Raw genomic sequence first — 22,056 nt, 5'->3', positions numbered from 1 at the left:
AGGGAGGGTGGAAGGGAGGGAGACGCAAGAGGGAAGAGATATGGGAACATATGTATATGTATAACTGATTCACTTTGTTATAAAGCAGAAACTAATAACACACCATTGTAAAGCAATTATACTCCAATAAAGATGTTAAAAAAATTAAGTTTTCACTTAAGTACTATTGATGTAATTAAATGAAGTTAGTTGACACACTGTTTTCAGGCACCCTTAGAATTTTTAGTGGAATCTTCTAAAGATATTTCCATTCCCCCCATTCTCCTTTATCGTTTACCACCTTTTCTGTGTAAATCTGAAAGATTTTAGAGAGCAACAGTCATCTTTCCTTGCAAACCCAACCCTGTATTTCCTTTTGGTAGTCACATAAGTAAGTGCAGCATGAGAGGGAACAGAGGAGGGGGTGGGGTGCTGCGGAGCCCCCGACTCCCATCTCACTGCAGCCTGGAGGAGCTGGGGAGCTGCTCCTCTGATTAAAGGGGCTGTGTTGCAGGAACTGAGAGACACCACTCCCTGCTGCCACGGTGGGGAAACCAGTCGGGCTGGCATTCCATTAAAGCAGGCTCCTAGACACCTCTGATACCTTTCGTGCTTGCTCCTTCCCAAGAGCCCGAAGAAAGAAGGCCACCCAGGCCTGCTCCACCTGGGAGAAGCCCAGCCACCTTGGCATTCTGTCCTTTTTGTTTTTTTTCTCTCTCTCCAACCCCCTCCTTCCCTTTCTTGGACACTCTCTCTCATGGGGCAGCTGGGCCCAGGATCTGCTGAACCAGCCTGGGAAGGCTAAGCCAGCTCTGCTCTAGGCTTTGGGGCACATAATGCTCTCTTAATTGTCCTTTCCTCTCACGCTGATGGCTGCATCTTATAAGTCATTTAAGTATTAAGATGCAAGAATCTGTTTGGTCTTTGGTTTCAGATCATTTAAAATGAACCAGCTGAGGTAGAGGAATTCTCCTTAGGATCTCATCTAACTGACTAGAAATTAACATTGGGGTTTGGGGCCAATGTCCTAATTGGTTATAAATCTGCCCTGCTTTGCCCACCATTGACCTGAGCATGTATTTCCCTCGGGGACCCGGAAGAGAGGAGTGGCTATGGCAGGGCAAGATTCACGGTATTTTGGGGTCCCTAGGCCAAAATCTCTATTAATAGCACTCTTTACTAGCATCTCCGTCTCATTATTATCAACGGTCAGGCTTTTTAAGGGCTCTCTAAAAGTCACACACATTCTTTTAATGTCTAAACTTTAGATGAGTTGTTATGAAAGCACCTTTGTTCTGCATGATGCATTGTACCTTTTAGAATGTACTCATTCTAAAAGGAGAACACCACCCTTCTCCATCATGCCAGAACCCACTGTTTGCCACAAAGGCAGCATCAACTTCAACAGAAGTTAGTAATCACATACATATACAATCACTCCTCAGTTTGATTTTTTACCTATGAGAGTCTTTATTAAACCTTTTGTAATATTTTTATTCTTTACTACTGATTTCTATGACATTGCACAAAAATGCCACCCCCCAGTTTTCCTCGCTTCTCCACATTATCCCCTGAGGTCAGTTTTATTCTAGATGTTTAGCCCACAAAGTAAAACCAGGAAAGAATTCCGCCCATGTTTATCTACAAAAATAATAGTTTCAAACCTGTTATTCTGTTTTTCTTCTTGGATGCTTTCTCCTTGAGAATTACAGAACTCAAGCTCTAGGCGCCACAGCCACCTTCAGACTTCTGTCTCGAATGGACCTGAGCCCAGAGACCTTCCTTACCTTTAGTTGAACTAGATGCACATCCACATGCTTGCTGTCCGAGTCCTGCTGGACTGAATAGGTTAGGTCTCGGACCCTCTCTGAGGTCATCCGGAGCCAGGTCTCAATTTCAGGTAAGTGGAGGACAATCTTCCAGTCGGCCCCTGTATGCAGTGGGGGTGGCTTTTCATACTGCTGGTCAGAATCCATGTCTTTCATCGCCTCTTCTTCCTCACCCTGCTCCACAGTGGGTGTCAAGTTGATGGCCATGGGTGAAGCATCAGTAGCCATGGGATCCAGGTCCTGTGACCTCAGAGGGGAAAGTGTCACGCTCATGGTTAACATGGAGAAGTCTAAGCCTTACTTCTTTCCAAAACAGCTGAAAGGCAAGAGGAAAAAAGAAAGCAAAAGTCAGACAAGATTCCCAAATAAAGGAATGGTACTTCACAGAAGAAACAAGGTTTCTAAATTAAGCCAAGTTTCTAAATTAAGAAACCATAGCTCATAACAAAAACAGAAAGAGGTGTTTTGAGTTTCTACCAACTAGACCCAAGACCCAGCACTTATCCAGCGATTTCTAAGCTATTGGAAGCATCCTACCTATACTGGTTCAATAGGAACACAAAATGGTGTGGTACTGCCTATCCCAACATCCATTCTCACCTCATTCCTTAATAACAAATTCCTGATTTTCAGTTGTGCATATTCCTGCCAAGAATTTAAAACTACATTCCCTATCTCCATCGGAGCTCACTGTGGTCATGTGGCTAAGTTCTGACCAATGACGTGTATGGTTTCTTTTTAAGATAAAGTTGATTAGTTTACTAATGATCTAGCTATGAAACTTATCTTTCTTCTGTAACCAGTATGATATAAAATAACAACTTTTAGGATCTTGTACTTTGAACACTTTAAATAGACATTATTTTTAGTTTCAGGAGAAACTTCTACTCAAGGCAATGGGTTTCTTTTCCTTTTCTAAGTCTTTTTCTAGTTCTATACATTCAAGTTAGTTTATAGCCCCATTCCTCCAAAGATGAAAGGCAGCTGATCAAAATATGAAATTAAATGTGATTGTCAGAAAGTAGCTATATTTCTTTATATTCTTAAGATTAACTTAATAACAAAAACAAAATTATTTTACCTACAAACGTGGAAGGGAAAAGTCAAGAAAGCTCCCAGTCTGACTAGGAATATGTAACCTTCCATACAGGAATGAGCACAGGAAATAAAAAGACTTGTTGAACTGACAAAAGCCTTAAGAATAAGTTATTCTCATGATATATTATTTCAGAAGCCTTCTAATGCTGTAGCATAGTGCCTCTCCCCCAATTTCTTGAGCATTTTTAAATTAAATGATAAGGGGGTTTACAGATGAATTTTTGAAAACAAAGTTATTTGCAAAGAGCAAAATATTATGTCCTAAGGTAAGTTTATCACTTTGGTACCTGCCTTAGAGAATGGTTTTAGGCTTCAACAGCTTTCTACACCTGATTGCGAGAGGGAGAAATCCACGCCCCACATTTTTAACCACGCTTGCATACAGTCTTTAAAATAACAATAATACTATACTGGATTATTTTTTAAAACCAATTAGAAGATATCAAAATTTCACTGGGAGGGATGAAACTCCAGGAAGAGTGAGCTACCACACTACTTCTTAATAAACCATACCCTAGTCTCAGTCTCTGATTCTGATTTCCAAAAGCACTTTAAAAATTTTAATCATTTCACTGCCTTCTGGGGTGGTAAATCACTATTTAGAATCACTGTCCCAGAGAAGGAATCTGATACACAAAGGTTAATAAAGGTTTTTAGTGCAAGGTCAAAGAACTAGTAATGAAGAAGTCACTGGTGTCACAGTGGTTCCCTCTTCTAAGAAACCAGACTCAACCAAACCAGAAAACTAAGTGCCCGGGCAGTGCAAAATGAACTGTTTCACCTTCACCCACACACTTGCTCACCTCCAAGACCCTACCTAAGAGCCCTGTACAACTGAAAAACAATGCTTGGTCACTGTGTTTTCTCTGAAACCCCTAAATCGAGGCAAGGCCGCCCCTGAAATACATATCTTACTGTAAAGAACATACCAAAGAATTGGCTCAATGTAATTTATATCCCAACATACATTTCTATATATACTATCAGGCTGTGCACCAGGCAGGCACAGTGCAGTTTTGTGTGGTTGGAGCAAGATGCTCCACATTTGCGGGTCTCAGTTTCCTCATCTGTAAAATGACAAAATTGGACTAGATGATCAATAAGATTCCATCTGACCATAAGAATCTGTAATTACCTAGGGTTATTTATCCAGAGATTTCTAAGCTCTAGGGTTATTTATCCAGAGATTTCTAAGCTATTAGAAGCATCCTACCTATACTGAGAGCTATGTAGATACTAAATGATGGACCTCCATTTCACCAAAGCAGGCAAACAGCATCAATATTTGTCCTACTTAATGGAAAGAAATAAATTATTACCACGCAAACACATTTTGTAAATCATTATTTACACATTGTATGTTGCTAATTCTTTCCAGAGGAATAAATACGGGAGATTCTTCCCTCTGGGAGTTTGCACTTAAGACTGATAACACAGACGTGGTTATATATGCAGAGGACAAATAGAATAAAATAAAAACATTAAACAAAAATGTAGCTGGTGTGCATCACCCATGAATAAAGGGCAAGGAAACCATATATTCAAGCTGCCAAGGCAAAAGTTACCTGCATCTACAAAATTTCAACCTGCATGTGATGTTTCCATATTTACAGATCAGACTGTAAAACAAGAGAATTTCCATAACCCAAAACAGTGAAGCAAAGCAACGCTTTACTCAAGTTTTATTTCAACTTCTGTCTATTTACTTTCCTTCACATACAGCTTTGTCCTGGGGAAGGAATACCATATGTGTCATAACAGCATAGCAAGCCCAGGAAGTGGAATAAAATTGATTAATTACCCATTTTCATGGAAACTAATTACTATAAACATTTAATTTTCAATTCCAGTAGTTCACATTTAGATGTACCACCCATGGATAACCAACCTGTATTTCTGATTTTCACAAAAGCACATCTGATTTCCAAGATAAATTTATACTTTAAAGGAAAACTACCTCGTATTGTAGAGATCTACAATAACAATCTTTGTGTGTATTTTTCCTGCCCTTATCATGACTATTCAAGCTTGCTTCCCATCAAAATTACTCCATTTGAATGCAAACAAATAGTAGGAAATTCAACACAACTCTATATATTCTTCTAAATTCTAAGTTTTGTATTTTTTTTTACAAGGATCCATGCAATAAGATTCCTTTCTAGTCAAAGAGAAATTTGAGAAAAAAAAAAAAAAAAAGCCAGTAGACAACTTCTGACGATGCAAATGAAGCACTGATTCAAGTACATACAGATACCAATGCAGTTATATCTCTGGCTGCAAAGCTGCATGAGAGGAGTGATCAACCAGCTTTTTGGAACCCAATGACCTCCTGTTCCCCACCCACCCCTCTGCCCCCATCAAATGCTTATCTGTGGCCACGTTTCCAGCATTAGAGATAATACCACCTTTAACCCAGCTGCTGTTAAAAATAGCATAGATCAAATCCTTTCCTTTCCACAAACCCAAAGAAGATTCAACATTTAAAGTGCAAAAGCCAAAAGCAGTAAAGATTTTAAAGGTTTTTTTAAAAATATTTGTGGTAAGCCTTTTCTCACCACACTCTGTTTATCATCCTACGGAAACAGAAGAAACATACCATGGCTTGCTTACTAACCAAGGACTGGTGCTGCTACCTCCCTGACAGTCCACAAATTTTCAGTCAAAACCTGACGTCAGCAGAATACATTCAATTTGAATAAGACATTTAAATCAGAAGCGTGTTCTTCGACCAAACTAGGAAGCAAAAAATGCAGCTACACACCCATCAAAACTGCCCACCTCTTTCCCCCTTCTCTTGTGATTGTCTCTCTTAAATAAAAGGACAGAAAAGCTGGAAATCAGCTGACTGTACTCACTGTAAATGCTTTTGTCCCTAAAGGTCCTTCAGGATTAAGTGCCTGGCTCCTCCTCCTCTCCCCCCTCGGGTTCTCTTCTTGTAGCCAAACAAGATAAAGGCCAGTATCAGGGCTGCTTCATGCCAGCAGGACACTGGTGAGTCTGTAAGGCACCAGCTTCAAATGCCCTTAGTGGCCTAAATCTCTTGCAAAGAGAGGGCTACTACACTGTCCCTATTTGGAAGCTAATCTATAAGCTCCAGGCTTGTGAGGTTATAGGCTGGGCTTTTGTAGCAGTGATAAGTAAGTTGAGAAAAAGGAGACAGTTGCCGAAACAAGGATCACTATGGAAAAGAGTATTTGGGTAGACAGAGCACAGTCAGGCACGGTTCAGAAGAACCAAGACTGTATACCCCAAAACTGAGCAAATCCTAAAGCAGGATAAATTTTAAAATGTATCAATAAATTAATAGTACTATAGTAACATAACCAGCTGACAAAGTCAATCTGAGCTAAACGCATTCAAGCCCTCTCTCTTTTCTTAGGAAGAAACTGTTCTTTCCAAACAAGAGCATCTTCATGTGTATAGTTTGAGAGGTAGTTTCACCATCATGTAAATCACCCCCAAACCTAAATACTTACTTTCAATCTTTCTGTGCTCTGCTTACTGCCCCCAAAATGAGAGACTAAAGCATAATTCAGGCCATATTAACGAATCTGCTTGCTACAAAGGACACGTTACAAAACTGGGGTAGAGAAAATTAAGTTAGGCATCACTAAGTGTGCTTTTTTTCTCTTGCTTCTTTTTTTTCTTTCATATTCTCATAATCATTCTTCACAGAACCTATTCACAGAGACTGAATTTTGAAAGGGAAAAAAAGTTCCACTGGAATGTTTTGAATTTTGTCTCTGGCTAGCTCTCATGCTTTGACTGCATTAAGGAAAAATAAATGAACTCAAGAGGTGCACCCTATATCCGATTCCAGGACTCTAGAATCGGGCTCTACAAAAAAACCCACAAAAACAAGCTTAATAAATTGCTTAATTAAATGTCGCAGTCTACCCAGATGAATGAGGCTCTAATTCATCACCTAGTTTTAAATCTTGCTGCCTGTCTTACTCTCTGGCCTCTTGTGAGGTCAAGGGTTGGGAAACTTTAAATGGCTTTAAGCTTTTTGAGAGGAGAGCCAAAGAATTCCTACAAAATATTAAGTTAAATTTGTACTTAAGGGAAAAAAGAGTGAGTGGCTTTTGTAAGATGCTCTAAGGAAGTTTCCATAATCAATGATTCCTCCTTCTCGTTGGCCCTCTTTTCCTCCCAGCCCCATGCCCTCCAGCACTCATCTGGAGTAACACTGATAAGTGAGATCACTGTGGTAACCCCAGATTAGGCTCACTTTCTAATCCTCCTGCCATAACAGAGCAGCCTGCAAGTGAATGTCAGTGAGAAGAAAAATCTCAAGCTTTAAGGGCACAGGCTTCGGGAGCAGGGAAGGGAGCGAACACAGCATGTAAATACAGGGGCCCAGACAGATTTCTACAATTTAAAAGACCTTGGTGTTATCACTAATGTTCCCCTCAACACTTTTCCCCTTTACTATATCCTTTTGTATGGCTGTCCCCTCAGGCAAATGGCTGATTGCATCTGGTTAATCACAGAGATAGCGAACCCTCTCCTGGGTCTCTCCTCAATCACTGCTAACTCCCTTGCCCAGAGCATAGGGTCTTCTGTCACCCATAACACACTTCATCAATCACCTTCCTTACTCAAGCCGTCCGTCCTCCTACTACGCGCCCCCCGCCCCCAACATTATTCAGATCCTTCTACTGTGGCGTGGACACCCAGATTGACTCAGTTAGTCATCACACCTCCCATGTCTTCCTTCCACCACTACAGTGGTCAGCTCCTGTCACTCAGAGATTCATTTGGCTGCATCACCCCACTTGGGGTGGGGGTAAGAAATATGAACACTCGTCAGCTGCAAATGGTGCCCATGGTCATGAATGTGTGGATGTGGACTCAGTGACGCTAATGAGCGTTCACATTTCTTACCCCCACCCCAGGTTGCTAATAATCACCTTTGAGCATTAGGCAGCCACCTTTCTGTCATTCAAGAAAATGTCTTGGGAAGAACTGGATTTGTAAAACTAATACATAATTTATACAGTTGTTACTTTTGTCAATGCTATTGATACAAAGAAAATGAAAAAAGATTCATTTCAAATCAACTGACATTACTGAGAATCAACTCTATATAAGGAATTATGTATATATATGACTCATCAGATTTACTTTCAAGGAAATTATAATTTAATGGGGACAATTTCCCTCCCTCCACTCTCCCCAACACACAAACACACATACACACACACACACACACATCTACTGATACCTATTACATAGGCAGGATGTGGGCAAACAAAGCCCTGTGAGGCCCCAGTGGAATGGCATTAATCCTGGATGGAGGAAAGATAAGGAAGAACCTTTACTGAAGAAGGAAACATTTGAGATGAGCTTGTAAAAATGGCTATAATTTAGATGGGCAGAAAGGGAAGGGAGATGGGGAAAGAATTCCAGGCTGGGAGAAATACATGGACAAAGATACCAAGAAGTTGGGAGAATCAGCAAATAATTCAGTGTTGAAAGGGGCTGGGAGCTTGATGGGAACCGGAAACAGATAAGGCTACAAGGTAAGGTGCAGCCATGTTATAAGAGGGCTTTGAACACCATACTATGGAGGCTGGAATGAGTCTCACAGGGATCAGGAACTCTAAAAAGATTGCAAAAGAAGAGAAATAAAATTATAGTTGTTTGCTAGAATGAGACAGAAAAATCAATAAACAAACTCTATTTACCAAGAAAATGAAATGAGAAATCAGCATTATGAGACAATCAACATCTTCTTTTCCAGGCATACTTCATCAATATAAAACGTAAGGTTAAAAACTTCTTTATAGCCCATAAAAAAACAGAAAGAGAGACTGATTCAGATCTAGAAGTGTGACTTTTAGATCAGAGTGATTAAAGGAGTTCTGTGCTCTGTTCTACCTACTCCATTAAATATAAAAAGAGTTCTCCATTTTTAGCTCTCCATTAACCCTAGCATCATAGATTTGAAGTGGAAAAAATTTTATGATCATTTTATGTAATGTTTTCATGTTTTTTCTTGTTCTAAAAAGTTTTAACTAATTAAAAAGTAATATATATGAATTCAAACATTGTAAAAATAGATAACACTGAAGTTAAAATATCCTCCTCTATCCCAATATTCTCATCCCCAGTCAATAAGTGATAAGAGGCTATTTATCTTTTGTGCCCTCAATATGTAAAGTAGAAAGGAAATGAGCCCTAAAAGAAAAGTTGTCTTTAAAGATTCTGAAGCCTAAATTAGTTGGTTATCTCTACTAATGAAGCAATATAGAAGTGTTTGCTAATGCAGTGTTTATTTACCAGGTATTAATAGGTATTCTACAAAAAGTTGCCACTGACAAATAAATTGAGAGACTGCTAGGCAACTTCTGGGAAGAGACAGCCAACTGAATATATGTGTCTAATTTGGCTCCCTCCAGAAACCTCACTAACACTACTGCAGAGTGGTTTTAGTTTGAAATTTGTTTTTGTTTTTTTTTAAACTATAAACACTCAAGAATGGGAGGAAAAATAGTAATATTTTTGGAAGCTGAAAATCAGATGAACAAGTGATAAATGCCTTAGCCAACCCAAGAAAACAAAATCCTAAACCAAAGGCACAGAGAGCAAAGAACCAACCTGATTTTACTTCGGAATTCTTTAAGTATTTTGAAATTGCTGGAACCAGATACCTCTGGAACTGGAGATGGAAAAGTATGTAGTGAAAAATTAACTTTACCCAGAAAAAAGTCTGACCTTTGTTCCAACTCCTAAGAGGTAACCTCTAAACTTTCAGAATTTCCTGAGTGATAGGATTATTTTTGTTGTTCATGGTGGGCCCTTCAGATGACCCCTAATAGTCTATACTAACAAGGTGATGCATGATGGGGGCTAGCCAGACAGAAAGACCATTCATGTAATTAGAGGGTTGGGGCTTTGAGCAACCACATGGGCAAAGATTCAATCATTCATGTCTAAGTAATGAAGCCCCAATAAGAACTAGGACACTGAAGCTCAAGCAAACTTCCAAAGTTGGCAATACCCCATGAGTATTGTCACACACCAAGGGCAAGAGGTAATGCATCCCTAAGGACATGGAAGCTTTGTGTTGGGAAACTTCTCAGTCCCAGATTCCACCCAATGTGTTTCTTCCTTTGGCTGGTTCTGATTTGTACCCTTTTGGTACAATAAAACTACAATTATAAGTATAGCACTTTCCTGAGCTCTGTGAGTTGATATATCAAATTATCAAATATGAAGGAATCTGTGAGAACCTCCAAATTTATCATTAGCTAGTCTCATGTGAGGACAGCCCTGGAGACCCCTGAACTTGCAGCTGGTGTCAGAAGTCTTGGGCAAGCTAGACAGTCTTGGAGGACTGTACCCTTAACCTCAAGTTTGGCCTAACTCTGGGTAAAGGGGCAATGATACATTGAGAAGATTAATTCTGATTAAAAAATGTTTAGAAGCAGTTAGAATTCTAGGTCTTTCCTTACTCTGTGTTGCTGGGTAGGTGCACCCACTCTAATTCTAGAGGTTTATTCTCCAGAAAGAATCAATCAAAGGGTCTCTGGACTTAGGGACTCTGGGCAGTTGAGTATAGAGGTACCTTGAAAATAGGTGAATTAAGTTAACATAGGCATTCTGAGTGCTAAGACCACCCCCAGTCCTCTTCCACAACTTGACTTTCCAAAGCCTTTATCCTCCAGTTAGCAGACTAGAGACCACCCCCCGCCACAAGGAGACCTGATCAGTCCAAGAAGACATGATACTGAAAATTGGCACATCCAGATCACCCTACAATGACATTCAGTCAATAGGCCTACCCACACACTTAGAGCATTCAATCAGCTTTCTAGGCTCCTACTCTTAAATATGATCAGGCAGTCAAGGATTAGCAGAGATTAGGGGAAAACTCTAATTTGGATAACAAACCCAAAGGAAGCAAACAAAAAACCTCAACCTGGAGGAAACAGATTATGCAAGAAGATGATTTTGGTGAAAAAGAAAAATTGTCAGAGATAAGCTATTGTATCCATGAAACAAGAACAGAATTTTATTTTTTAAAAGAAATATTTATAGAACAAAAAAAATTGGGGGAAAATAAAAACATGATAGCAAAAAGGGAAATCTCAATACAATGGCTGAAAATAAAGTTGAGGAAATCTCACAGAAAGTAAAGAAAAAGATAAATAGACAAAAATTCAGAGAGAAAGATTATTAGTGACCAATCTAGGAGGTCCAACACCTGAAGAACAGGAGTCCCTGAAGGCAAAAGGGAAGAGAAAGGAAAATATCATTAATAAAATCTTTTGAGAAATGAAGGATGTGAGTCTCTACAATAAAAAGACCCATCTAGTGTATGAAAATAGACTCACACTAAGGCACTTTATTGAAACCCAGAATATTAGGAAAATAAGATTTGGGTTAGAGGTAGAGGTAGGTATATACAAAGAATTATAAATTAGATTGCTTTGGATTTCTCAACAGTAACTGTGATACTGTGATTTAAAATAAAAATATATATTTGGTCTTTGTCCCCATTTCTGGCACAGAGCTCCTAAAACTCTTGGAAAGTCCAAAGCACAAAAGCAATGACAGCATCTTTTGTTATAGTATTTGTTCTTTTGTCCTCAGTTCCTGAAATAGCTCCAGAGCCATAATGGTGAAAGGAGTCTTGTTATTCTTATAAGCCCCTTTCAACCACACCTGAGTTTATGTTAATGAGGTGACTTCCAGAAAGGACAGGGCTGATTGCCAGGGAAACCAACCCTGATTAGGAGGTTGGAACTTTTGGTCCCACCCCCCAACCTCTGGGGAGAAGAGTGAGGCTGGAGGTTGAATCAGTCACCAATGCCAATGATTTAATTAATCATGCCTGTGCAATAAAGCCTCCATAAAAACCCAAAAGGACAGGCTGTGGAGAGCCACAAGATTGGTGAACAAGAATGCATCCACATGCTGGGTAGGTGGTATGCCCCAAACTCCACAGACAGAAGCTTCTATGCTCGGGACCCTTCTGGACCCTGCCCTATATATCTCTTTAACTGATTATTCATTCGTATCCTTTAATGTCCTTTGTAACAAACTGGTAATCTAGTAAGTAACCTGTTTTCCTCATTTCTGTGAGTAGCTCTAATAAATTAATCAAACCTGAGGAGGGGGTCATGGGAACCTGAGGAGGGGGGTGATTTATAGCCAGTCAGTCATATCCACAGGAAACAATCTGGATTTGCAATTGGTACCTGAAGTGGGTAGGGGGAGGGGGGCAGTCCTGTGGGACTGAGCCCTTAACAGGTGGTATCTGACACTATTTTCAGGCAGACAGTTAAATTATAGGACACCAAGCTGGTATCACTGAGTCGCTTGGTGTGGGAAAAACCACCACACATTTGGTGATCAGAAATGCCAAAAGTGAAGAAGAGTACTGAGAGCAGAAGAGACACACAGGAGAGTGATCTTCCATAAGAGCAACATTGGAAGCTAAAAGACAATTGTTTTCCTCGAGAAGGAAAAAGAGGGGACTTCCCTGGCAGTCTTCCCACTGCAGGGGGCATGGGTTCGATCCCTGATGAAGGAAGTAAGATCCCTGCATGCTGTAAGGCATGGCCAAAAAAATTTTTTTTTAATTTTTAAAAAGGAAGGAAAAAGAAATCTAGCATATAATTGTATACTGAGAATAATATAGTTTGATAAAAAATCAAATGTGAGGATATAATAAGAGACTATTTTCCAGACATTTTCTCAAGAGATACCAGAGTCTCTTTGGTAAATACTCTACCAAAAAAAAAGAGTAAACCAAGAAAGAGGAAGTCAGGAGACACAGCAAACAGGAGATCTAGCACCCCAGGGTGGTGAGGAAGAGAAATCTAAGGATACCAGCCATATACCAGGGCAAGGAAGGCATCCAGCCCAGATTGGAACAGGTCACAAGGCTCTCAGAAAGACTTCTTGAAACAGATGACACTGAAAGAAAACCTGATGCAAATGAACATACCAAGAAGAGATTTATTGATCTAGTGGAGAATTGGGGTTGAATTAAACACATAGAAAACTAAGCAAATAACACAATAAACTCTAGAAAAAAGTTAAAAGGTATACAAAAATAGAATAGGAATTATATTATTCTATGTGGTTTAGCTAAAAATTGCATTTACATATTCTTAATATAAACACTAAATGTTGGCATAATCCAAATCACAACATAATTTTACAGGAAGAACTGGGGGGGTAAGAATTGTGTGTGTGCACACATGTGCACGTGTGCCCCTGTGAGAGAAAAGTAAGAGATGGAGAGAGAGATGGGATTGGGGAACAAGCTAAATAAACTCCCATCTTTCATAGTGAGAAGTCAATAGATTAAAAAAATAGAAAAAATACTCAGGAGGTAGCCATACTATTCTGTTGTTTTAAGATGAAGGTAGTTACCAAAGAATCAGCTAACAGATGAAAAATGGTTGCCTCTGGAGAATGGGAAATGGAAAAGAAGATCTAAGGGCTGCTGTTTGTCTAAAATCCCAAAACTACTTGACTCTCAACTATTTGTGTATAAACACATAACTTTAAAATATCTAGATTAAAAAATGAAAGTCTTTCTTAATTGCGGGACAGGGCTTTGATACTCTCAGAGACATGGAGAATCTCCAAATAAAGGGTAGGAATATTTTAGTTCCCAAACTTATTTGACTATGAAAATGATTATTTTTGTTTTGTTTTGTTTTGTTTTGGGTAGAGAATGTCACCAGATTGGATGGGGCACTCAGTTAAAATGCTAAATTTAAACTTGTACCTACCCACTTGTTTAAACACTATATTTTTAAATACAAAATGCTTACTGTGATTCAGTTCAATAATAAGGTTGTATTTGTGTCAGTCCAATAATTCCTTTAAGAAATAAGTCTTCCTATGAACTAAATCTGATATCATGATGAAAGCCACAGGTGATTAAGTGACTGAGTTTACAGGTTATTTCATTATTTGTCCCATGAGTAGATTTGTTCTGCAGTGAATAACTTTTATTTCTGAAGACAACTGAATCAGACTGAAATACAAAATAATGAACTTAAGCTAAATCTTTCAAATAATATTACATTTGTTTGTGCTACTCATGCTGCAACTTGAGAACACATCAAATAACTACCCACACTGCTGTTCTTTCATAAACAGAAAGCATTTTACGGGTGATTAACTCTCATAAAGACCAGGATTTTCAAAAGCATTATTTCCTATTCACTATTATTTCCTACTCACCCTAACCTCCCAGACATGCAAAAAAAAGATTTACTTTAGAAGATTCTGATGTCAGATTTAAAAATACTAACGGAGACAGCAAAGGCTCTTAATATCCAAAGGTCTGATGTGATCAGATCCTCCCTCTGAATGCTCTTTACTACAGAAAGAATAATTAAAGGTCTGGTACTATATTTACTTTTCAAAGAAACAATTTCAGCAAGGTAGAATCTATTTATTTCAAATATTTTACAATCATTTTGCTTTAAAATTTTTGAATCAAGTTCATTCTTTAGAAGATTCTGATGTCAGATTTAAAAATACTAACGGAGACAGCAAAGGCTCTTAATATCCAAAGGTCTGATGTGATCAGATCCTCCCTCTGAATGCTCTTTACTACAGAAAGAATAATTAAAGGTCTGGTACTATATTTACTTTTCAAAGAAACAATTTCAGCAAGGTAGAATCTATTTATTTCAAATATTTTACAATCATTTTGCTTTAAAATTTTTGAATCAAGTTAGATACTGTCAAGCGTTTCTGCCCATCCAGTCATCTAACTTGAAGGTGGGTGTCTGATAAAGTACGACTTGTTCCAACATGAATTTGTGTTTTAAAAAATAATTCCTATAATAAATAAAAATTCTACATCATGGCCCTTCAAGGAAAAATAAAATATACATTTTCTAATGAAAAGTAGATACAGAGTACAAGCCCATATTTTTTTTTTTTCTATATATGCTGGTAGACAATAAAAGCATGGGGCATGAACTAGCTTAGCATAAATTCACATTCATTGAATTTTTGTCTTTTTCTTAATAAATTATTTATTCTCTTGCCTAAGAAAATAAATAGCAATAATAGAAAGTGCTGAGTAAGAGCTAATGACTTAAAAGCCTCTAAAAAGAACCTAGTGGATCCTTCACCAACCCTAAAAATTGTTAGATTGAATATTACCAGATGCTTTGACAGATCTTCCTTTCAGCATACAGAAAAAAATATTTTATTTTTTTAATTTAGGTGGCTCCTCTAAATCATAGGGGTAAAAGGGACAAAATGATGAATACTATAACAGATCAACCCATACTCTCTCCCCTCTGTAAGACAGCTAAAGCTTTAAGTTGAAATCAAAAACCCTCCAGCCATTAGATTTTATCACTTACCACCAACCAAGTCTAGCTGTGGTGTGGGAAGGGAGCATCAGTTTCCCAGAGAGGTCATCATTTCTGAGGCTTTCACTTCTTGCTCTCCTTAGGTAAGTCTTGGATAAGACTTTATCATCAAGCACATGAGCACCTGGCAGTCATCCAAGAGTGATTCAGATGCATTAAAGCTGACTAAGATTTTTATTTTAATTTTTCATATCTTCCTTACCAATAGTTAAAATTGATATGCCACTCAGAAACAGTAGTTCCTTCTCCAATAGGCTCAGAAAATCATCCGTTTATAACTTTTCAATTAATGCTTCACAATCATATCATACATCACATGACACAGCTATTTTGGGTTTACTTAGTCATTTGCAGCCAAATACAAATGAACCTCAGACAACTTCTGCTTGTCATAGCTTCTATTCATTGTGCCCTTTGCCCTGATCCTCTCATTGTTAATAGTTCCATATGATTCCTTGATCTGGATATTTAACGTCTTTTGAATGAATTTCTTCAACAAGAAATGTTACTTCATATGCTTGAAAATGAACAATCGAGAATATTTCTTCAATATGTAGCTGACAATTTTTAAAATAAGAGTATTTGGAATGACCCTTTAATTAAACTGGAGTCTACAAGGTGAGAGTTTTGTTTCATTTTTTAAATAATGTAACACAAGCAGCTGAGAGAAAATGGTTTTTCTCTGCTTCCACCATAATATGCAAAATAACATGAAGAAAACAGATTTAGACGGCTTTATAAGGAAGCAGAGGAATATACTGGCCTGACAGTTTTATGTATACCATAGTTTAAGGAAAAAAGGAACTTAATGAGCATCTCACTTTGACACTTTCCTGGTGATATGGAAAACAAGTGAGTCAACACTTGTTTACCATCCACCTTCCAGGAACTTCAGGTCCAGGAAAGGAAGAACCAGCAGCTTCTATGTGTACTTACTTCTCAACCGAACTATAAAGAGAAATAGGTTGGAGAAAAACTGATCTTGAACATAAAGAATAAGTCTGTACTTCTTTTTCCATTTATTTCCTTTTTTTACCAGCTTAATTGAGACATAATTGATATATAAAATTGTGTACAATTAAGTGCATGTGATGATTTGATACACACAAATATTGCAAAATGATTACCACATAAGGTTAGTTAACACATCCATCAACTCACATAATTATGATTTTGTGTGTCTGTGGTGAGATCACTTAAGATATAGTATTATTAACTATAGTCACAAGGCTGTCCAATAGATTCCCAGGACCTAATCATCTTATAACTGGAAGATTTTCTCTCTAACAACCACCATTCTACTTTCCATTTCTATGAGCTTGGCTTTATTTTAGATTCCACATCCAAGTAAAATCATACAGTATTTGCCTTTCCCTGTCTGACTTTTATCACTTAGCCCTCAGGTCCATCCATGTCACAAATGGCAGTATTTCCTTTGTCATGGAATATATATATATATATATGTCACCTTTTATTTATCCATTTGTCTGTTGATAAACACAGATTTTTCTCATATCCTGGCTATTGTCAACAGTATTTCAATAAACATGGGGGTACCGATATCTCTTCAAGATTGTGATTTCATTTTCTTTAGATATATACCCAGAAGTGGGATTGCTGGATCATATGGTAGTTCTATTTTTAATTTTTTGAGGAACCTTCATACTGTTTTCCATAGTAGCTACACCAATTTATATTCCCATCAACAGTGCACAAGAGTTCCCTTTTCTCCACATCCTCACCAGCACCTGTTGCCACTTGTCTCTTTGAGAACAGTTATTCTAATAAGTGTGCAGTGATACCTCACTGTGGTTCTGATTTGTATTTCCCTGATGATTAGTAACATTGAGCAACTTTTCTTGTACCCATTGGCCATTTGTATATCTCTTTGGAAAAATTTCTATTGAGGTCCTCTGCTCATTTTTTAAATTGGATTATTTGCAGGGGGTGGGTTGTTATCAAGTTGTATAAGTTCCTTACATATTTTGGATGTTAACTCCTTATCTAATATACCATTTGCAAATATTTTCTCCCATTCCATACACTGCAAAAACTCTCTCTTCCCAGTTGAGTATTCCTGGCTCCTTTGTCAAATATGAGTTGACCATACAGCATGGCTTTATTTGTAAGCTCTATGCTCTATTCCATTGGTCTATGTGTCTGTTTTTATGCCAGTACCATGCTGTTTTGATTACTGTATCTTTGTAGTATAGTTTGAAATAAGGACCTGTGATGCCTCCAGCTTTGTTCTTCTTTCTTAAGATTGCTTTGACTATTCAGAGCCTTTTGTGGTTCCATACAAATTTTAGGACAGTTTTTTTTTTCTATTTTTGTAAAAAATACCATTGGAATTTTAATAGAGATCCCATTAAATCTATATATGGCTTTGAGTAATATGGACATTTTAATAATATTAGAGAGGTGGCCAAGATGGTAGAGTAGGAAGACCCTGAACTCACCTCCTTCCACAGACACACCAAAATCACAGCTACTTATAAAGCAACTATGAGAACAACCTGAAGCCTAGCAGAAAAGATCTTCTACAACCAAAGACATAAATAAGGAACCATAAGATGGGTAGCAGACACAGTATAGCCAGGACTCAGACACCTGGGTCAGCTACCCACAAACGGGAGGAACATCATAATTGTAGAGACCCCCAGTGAGTCCTCATATAGAGGTCCAAACCTCACATCAGGCTCCCCAAGCCAGGGCTCCTGCACTGGGAAGACAAAGCCAGGACACCTAGCTTGGAAAACCAGTGGGATTTGTTTGGGAAAGCAAGAGGGCTACAGGAAACAAAGACTCCACTCTTAAAGGGCACACACAATACCTCACATGCTCTGAGTCCCATCACAGAGGCAATAGTTTGAAAAGAGTCCGGGTCAATCCACTTGCTGATCTTGGAGAGCCCTCTGGAGAGGCAGGAGGCAATTGGGACTCCCCCTTAAGACAGAGACACTTAGAGCAGCCATTCTGGGGAGTCTGTTCTACCACAATAACACCAGCACTGGCAAGTGCCATTTTGGAATCCTCTCTCTAGCCTATAGCACCAGGGACACAACTCAACTCACCAGTGGACTAGCACCAGCCCCAATCTTGGCCCCCCTCCAAGGCTGTGCATACAGCCACATGGGGACTCAAGTCTGCCCTCCAGTGAGCAAGCACCAGCCCCTAGCCCCCAAGGCCATGCATATAGCTGCAGCGGGACTTAGCCCCACCCTCCAGCAGGCCAGCACCAGGCCCTAGTCCCTCTGGGCTGCACAGACAGCCACAGGGGGACCCAGCCCCACCCACCCCCAGGCCATACAGCCCACTGCACAGGAAGCCTACCCTGAAGCCACCACATGAGGCATGACCTTGCAGCCAATCAGGCGGGGCCAGCTTGGCCTACCAGTGCACCCACAGTAATCAGCCCCAACACAATAGAAAGGCAAACTCATCCCACATTGAGGGCAACACTATACTGTATAGCTCTGGTGACCAGAGGGGAGTGCTTCTGGGCCCCATAGGACATCTCCTACATGAGGCCACTTCTCCAAGATTGAGAAATGTAACCAACTTACCTAACACATTGAAATAAACACAGAGAATTGAGCAAAATGAGGAGACAGAGGACTATGTTCCAAACAAAGAAATGAGACATAACCTCAGAAAAAGAACTAAACAAAGTGAAGATAAGCAATCTATCCAATAAAGTGTGCAAGGTAATGATCATATAAAGATGCTTACCAAACTTGGGAGAAGAAAAGATGAACAAGTGAGAATTTTAACAAAGAGTTAGAAAATATAAAGAACAGTGCTGAAGAATACAATAACTGAAATAAAAATATACACTAAAAGAAATCAACAATAGATTAGATGATATAGAGGAACAGATCAGCAGCAATCTGGAAGACAGGATAGTGGAAACCACCCAAGCTGAACAGAAAAAAGCAAAAGGAATTTCAAAAAATGAGGATAGTTTAAGAGACCTCTGGGACAGCATCAAACATACTAACATTCATATCATAGGGGTCCCAGAAAGAGAACAGAGAAAGAAAGGGGCAGAGAACTTCTTTGAAGAAATAGCTGAAAACTTCCCTAACCTGGGAAGGAAAACAGACATCCAGGTCCAGGAAGCATACAGAGTACCAAACAAGATCAACCCAAAGAGGTCCACACCAAGACACATTCTAATTAAAATGGCAAAAATTAAAGATAAAGAAAGACGCTTGAAAGCAGCAAGAGAAATGCAACTAGCTATACACAATGAAACTTCATAATACTATCAGCTGGCTTTTCAGCAGAAACTTTGCAGGCCAGAAGGGAGTGGTACAATATATTCAAAATGAAAGGAAAAAACCTAAAATCTACCTGGCAAGCTTATCATTCAGATTTGAAGAAAATATAAAGAGTTTTACAGACAAGCAAAAGCTAAAAGAGTTTAGCACCACTAACCTGGCTTTACAAGAAAACTTAAAGGGACTTCTCTAAATGGAAAAGAAAAGAATATTGTGAAAGGAAAAATCTCACTGGTAAAGGCAAACATACAGTAAAAGTACTAGATCAACCAGTTATAAAGCTAGTAGAAAGGTTAAAACACAAAAACAGTAAAATCACTATATCCACAGTAAGTAGCTAAGGCATACACAAAACAAAAAGACGTAAAATATAATGTAAAAAACATTAAACATGGAGATGGTAGTAAAACTTTAGGGTGGTTAGAATGTGTTCAAACTTAAATGATCATCAATTTTAAATAATCATATATATGAACCTCATGGTAACCACAAACCAAAAACCTGTAATACACACACACACACACACACACACACACAACACAAAAGAGGAAAGAATCCAAGCATAACATTAACACAGTCATCAAATCACAAGGGAAGACACCAAAAGAAGAAAAAAGGAACAAAAAGAACTACAAAAACAACCAGAAATCAATTAATAAAATAACAGGAAGCACATAATCATCAATAATTAAATGTAAATGACAGAGTGGATGAATGGATAAAAAAACAAAACCCATATATATGTTGCCTATAAAAGACTCACTTCAGATCTAAAGAAACACACAGACTGAAAGTGAGGGGATGGAAAAGGTATTCCATGCAAATGGAAAGGAATAGAAAGCTGGGGTAACAATACGTATATAAGACAAAATAGACTTTAAAACAAAGTCTAAGACTTCATAAAAAGAGACAAAGAAAGACATTACATAATAATAAAGGAATCAAACAACAGGAAGATATAACAATTATAAATATATATGCACCCAACATAGTACCTAAATAAATAAAGCAAATATTCACGAACATAAAGGGAGAAATTGACAGTAATACAATGATAGTAGGGGACTTTAACACCCCACTTAAACTGATGGACAAATCATCCAGATAGGAAATCAATAAGGAAACACTAGCCTTAAATGACACATTAGAGCAGATGTAATTAATACATACAGAACACTTTATGCAAAAAAGCAGAATAAACATTCTTTTCAAGTGCACATGGAACATTTTCCAGGATAGATAACATGCTAGGCCACAAAACAAGTCTCAGTAAATTTAAGAAGATTGAAATCATATCAAGCATCTTTTCCAACCACGATAATATGAGACTAGAAATGAACTGGAAGAAAAGACTGCAAACCCAGAAACAAGTGGAGGCTAAAGAACATGCTACTAAACAACCAATGGAAATGAAAGAAGAAAATCAAAAAATACCTGGAGAAAAGTGAAAATGGAAACACAACAACCCAAATTCTTGGGACTCAGCAAAAGCTAAGAGGGGAGAAACGGGCGCGGAGCTACCGAAGAGACAAGAGACTTTTTCTTGCCTCTTTGTCTCCTGGTGCGAGAGGAGAGGAGATCAAGCGCGCCGCGTAAAGGAGCTCCAGAAACGGGCGCGAGCCGCGGCTGTTGGTGCGGACAGCAGAGACGGGTGTGGGACAGTAGGGTTGCTGCTGCCGCCACCAAGAGGCCTGTGTGCGAGCACAGGTCACTCTCCACACCGCCCCTCCCGGGAGCCTGTGCAGCCCGCCACCACCAGGGTCCCGGGATCCAGGGACAGCTTCCCCGGGAGAATGCGCGGCGCACCTTGGGCCAGTGCAGCGTCGCACCAGCCTCTGCCGCCGCAGGCTCGCCCCCGCATCCGTGCCCCACCCTCCCTCCCCCCAGCCTCTGCCAGAGCCCCTGAATCAGCTGCTCCTTTAACCCCGTCCTGTCTGAGCAAAGGGCAGATGCCCTCGGACGACCTACATGCAGAGGCGGGGCCAAGGCCAAAGCTGAACCCCAGGAGCTGTGCGAACAAAGAGGAGAGGGGGAGGTCATTCCCAGCAGCCTCAGAAGCAGCGGATTAAAGCTCCACAATCAACTTGAAGTGCCCTGCATCTGTGGAAAACCTGAATAGACAACGAAACATCCCAAGTTGAGGAGGTGGTCTTTGGGAGCAAGATATACTATTATTTTCCCCTTTTTTCTTTTTATGAGTGTGTATGTGTGTGAGACTGTGTGAGATTTTCTCTGTATAGCTTTCCTTTCACCATTTGTCCTAGGGTTAGACCGACCCGTTTTTTTTTTTTAATAGAAATTTTTCTTCTGAATAATTATTTTTTATTTCAATAACTATACTTTATCCTACTTTATTTTGTCTTCTCCCTTTCTTTCCTTTCTTCCTTCCTTTCGTCCCTCCTTCCCTTTCTTCCTTCCTTCCCCCTTCTTTCCTCCCTTCCTTCCTCCCTTTCTTTCTTCCTTCGTTTCTTCCTCCCTTCCTTCCTCCCTTTCTTCCTCCCT

At 39.1% G+C, this 22,056-nt stretch overlaps 1 protein-coding gene across 3 annotated transcripts in view; it reads right to left on the bottom strand.

Annotated features, from left to right (window-relative positions):
- The window catches only part of AKAP6 (A-kinase anchoring protein 6), a 529,420-nt gene that overhangs the window by 405,637 nt on the left and 101,727 nt on the right, over positions 1-22,056 (bottom strand). For all 3 annotated transcript variants that reach the window (XR_003681883.2, XM_028495685.2, XM_028495686.2), the window contains exon 2: positions 1,767-2,124. Coding sequence is in view for 2 of the 3 variants with exons in the window: in XM_028495685.2 (XP_028351486.1) it covers positions 1,767-2,090 (324 nt within the window). In the remaining variant the exon portion in view is untranslated. The remainder of the gene's footprint in view (positions 1-1,766; positions 2,125-22,056) is intronic.

Source organism: Physeter macrocephalus, chromosome 11, assembly GCF_002837175.3.
Source record: "Physeter macrocephalus isolate SW-GA chromosome 11, ASM283717v5, whole genome shotgun sequence".
Lineage (NCBI taxonomy): Eukaryota > Metazoa > Chordata > Mammalia > Artiodactyla > Physeteridae > Physeter > Physeter macrocephalus.
This window is presented reverse-complemented; position numbering and strand designations above follow the sequence as displayed.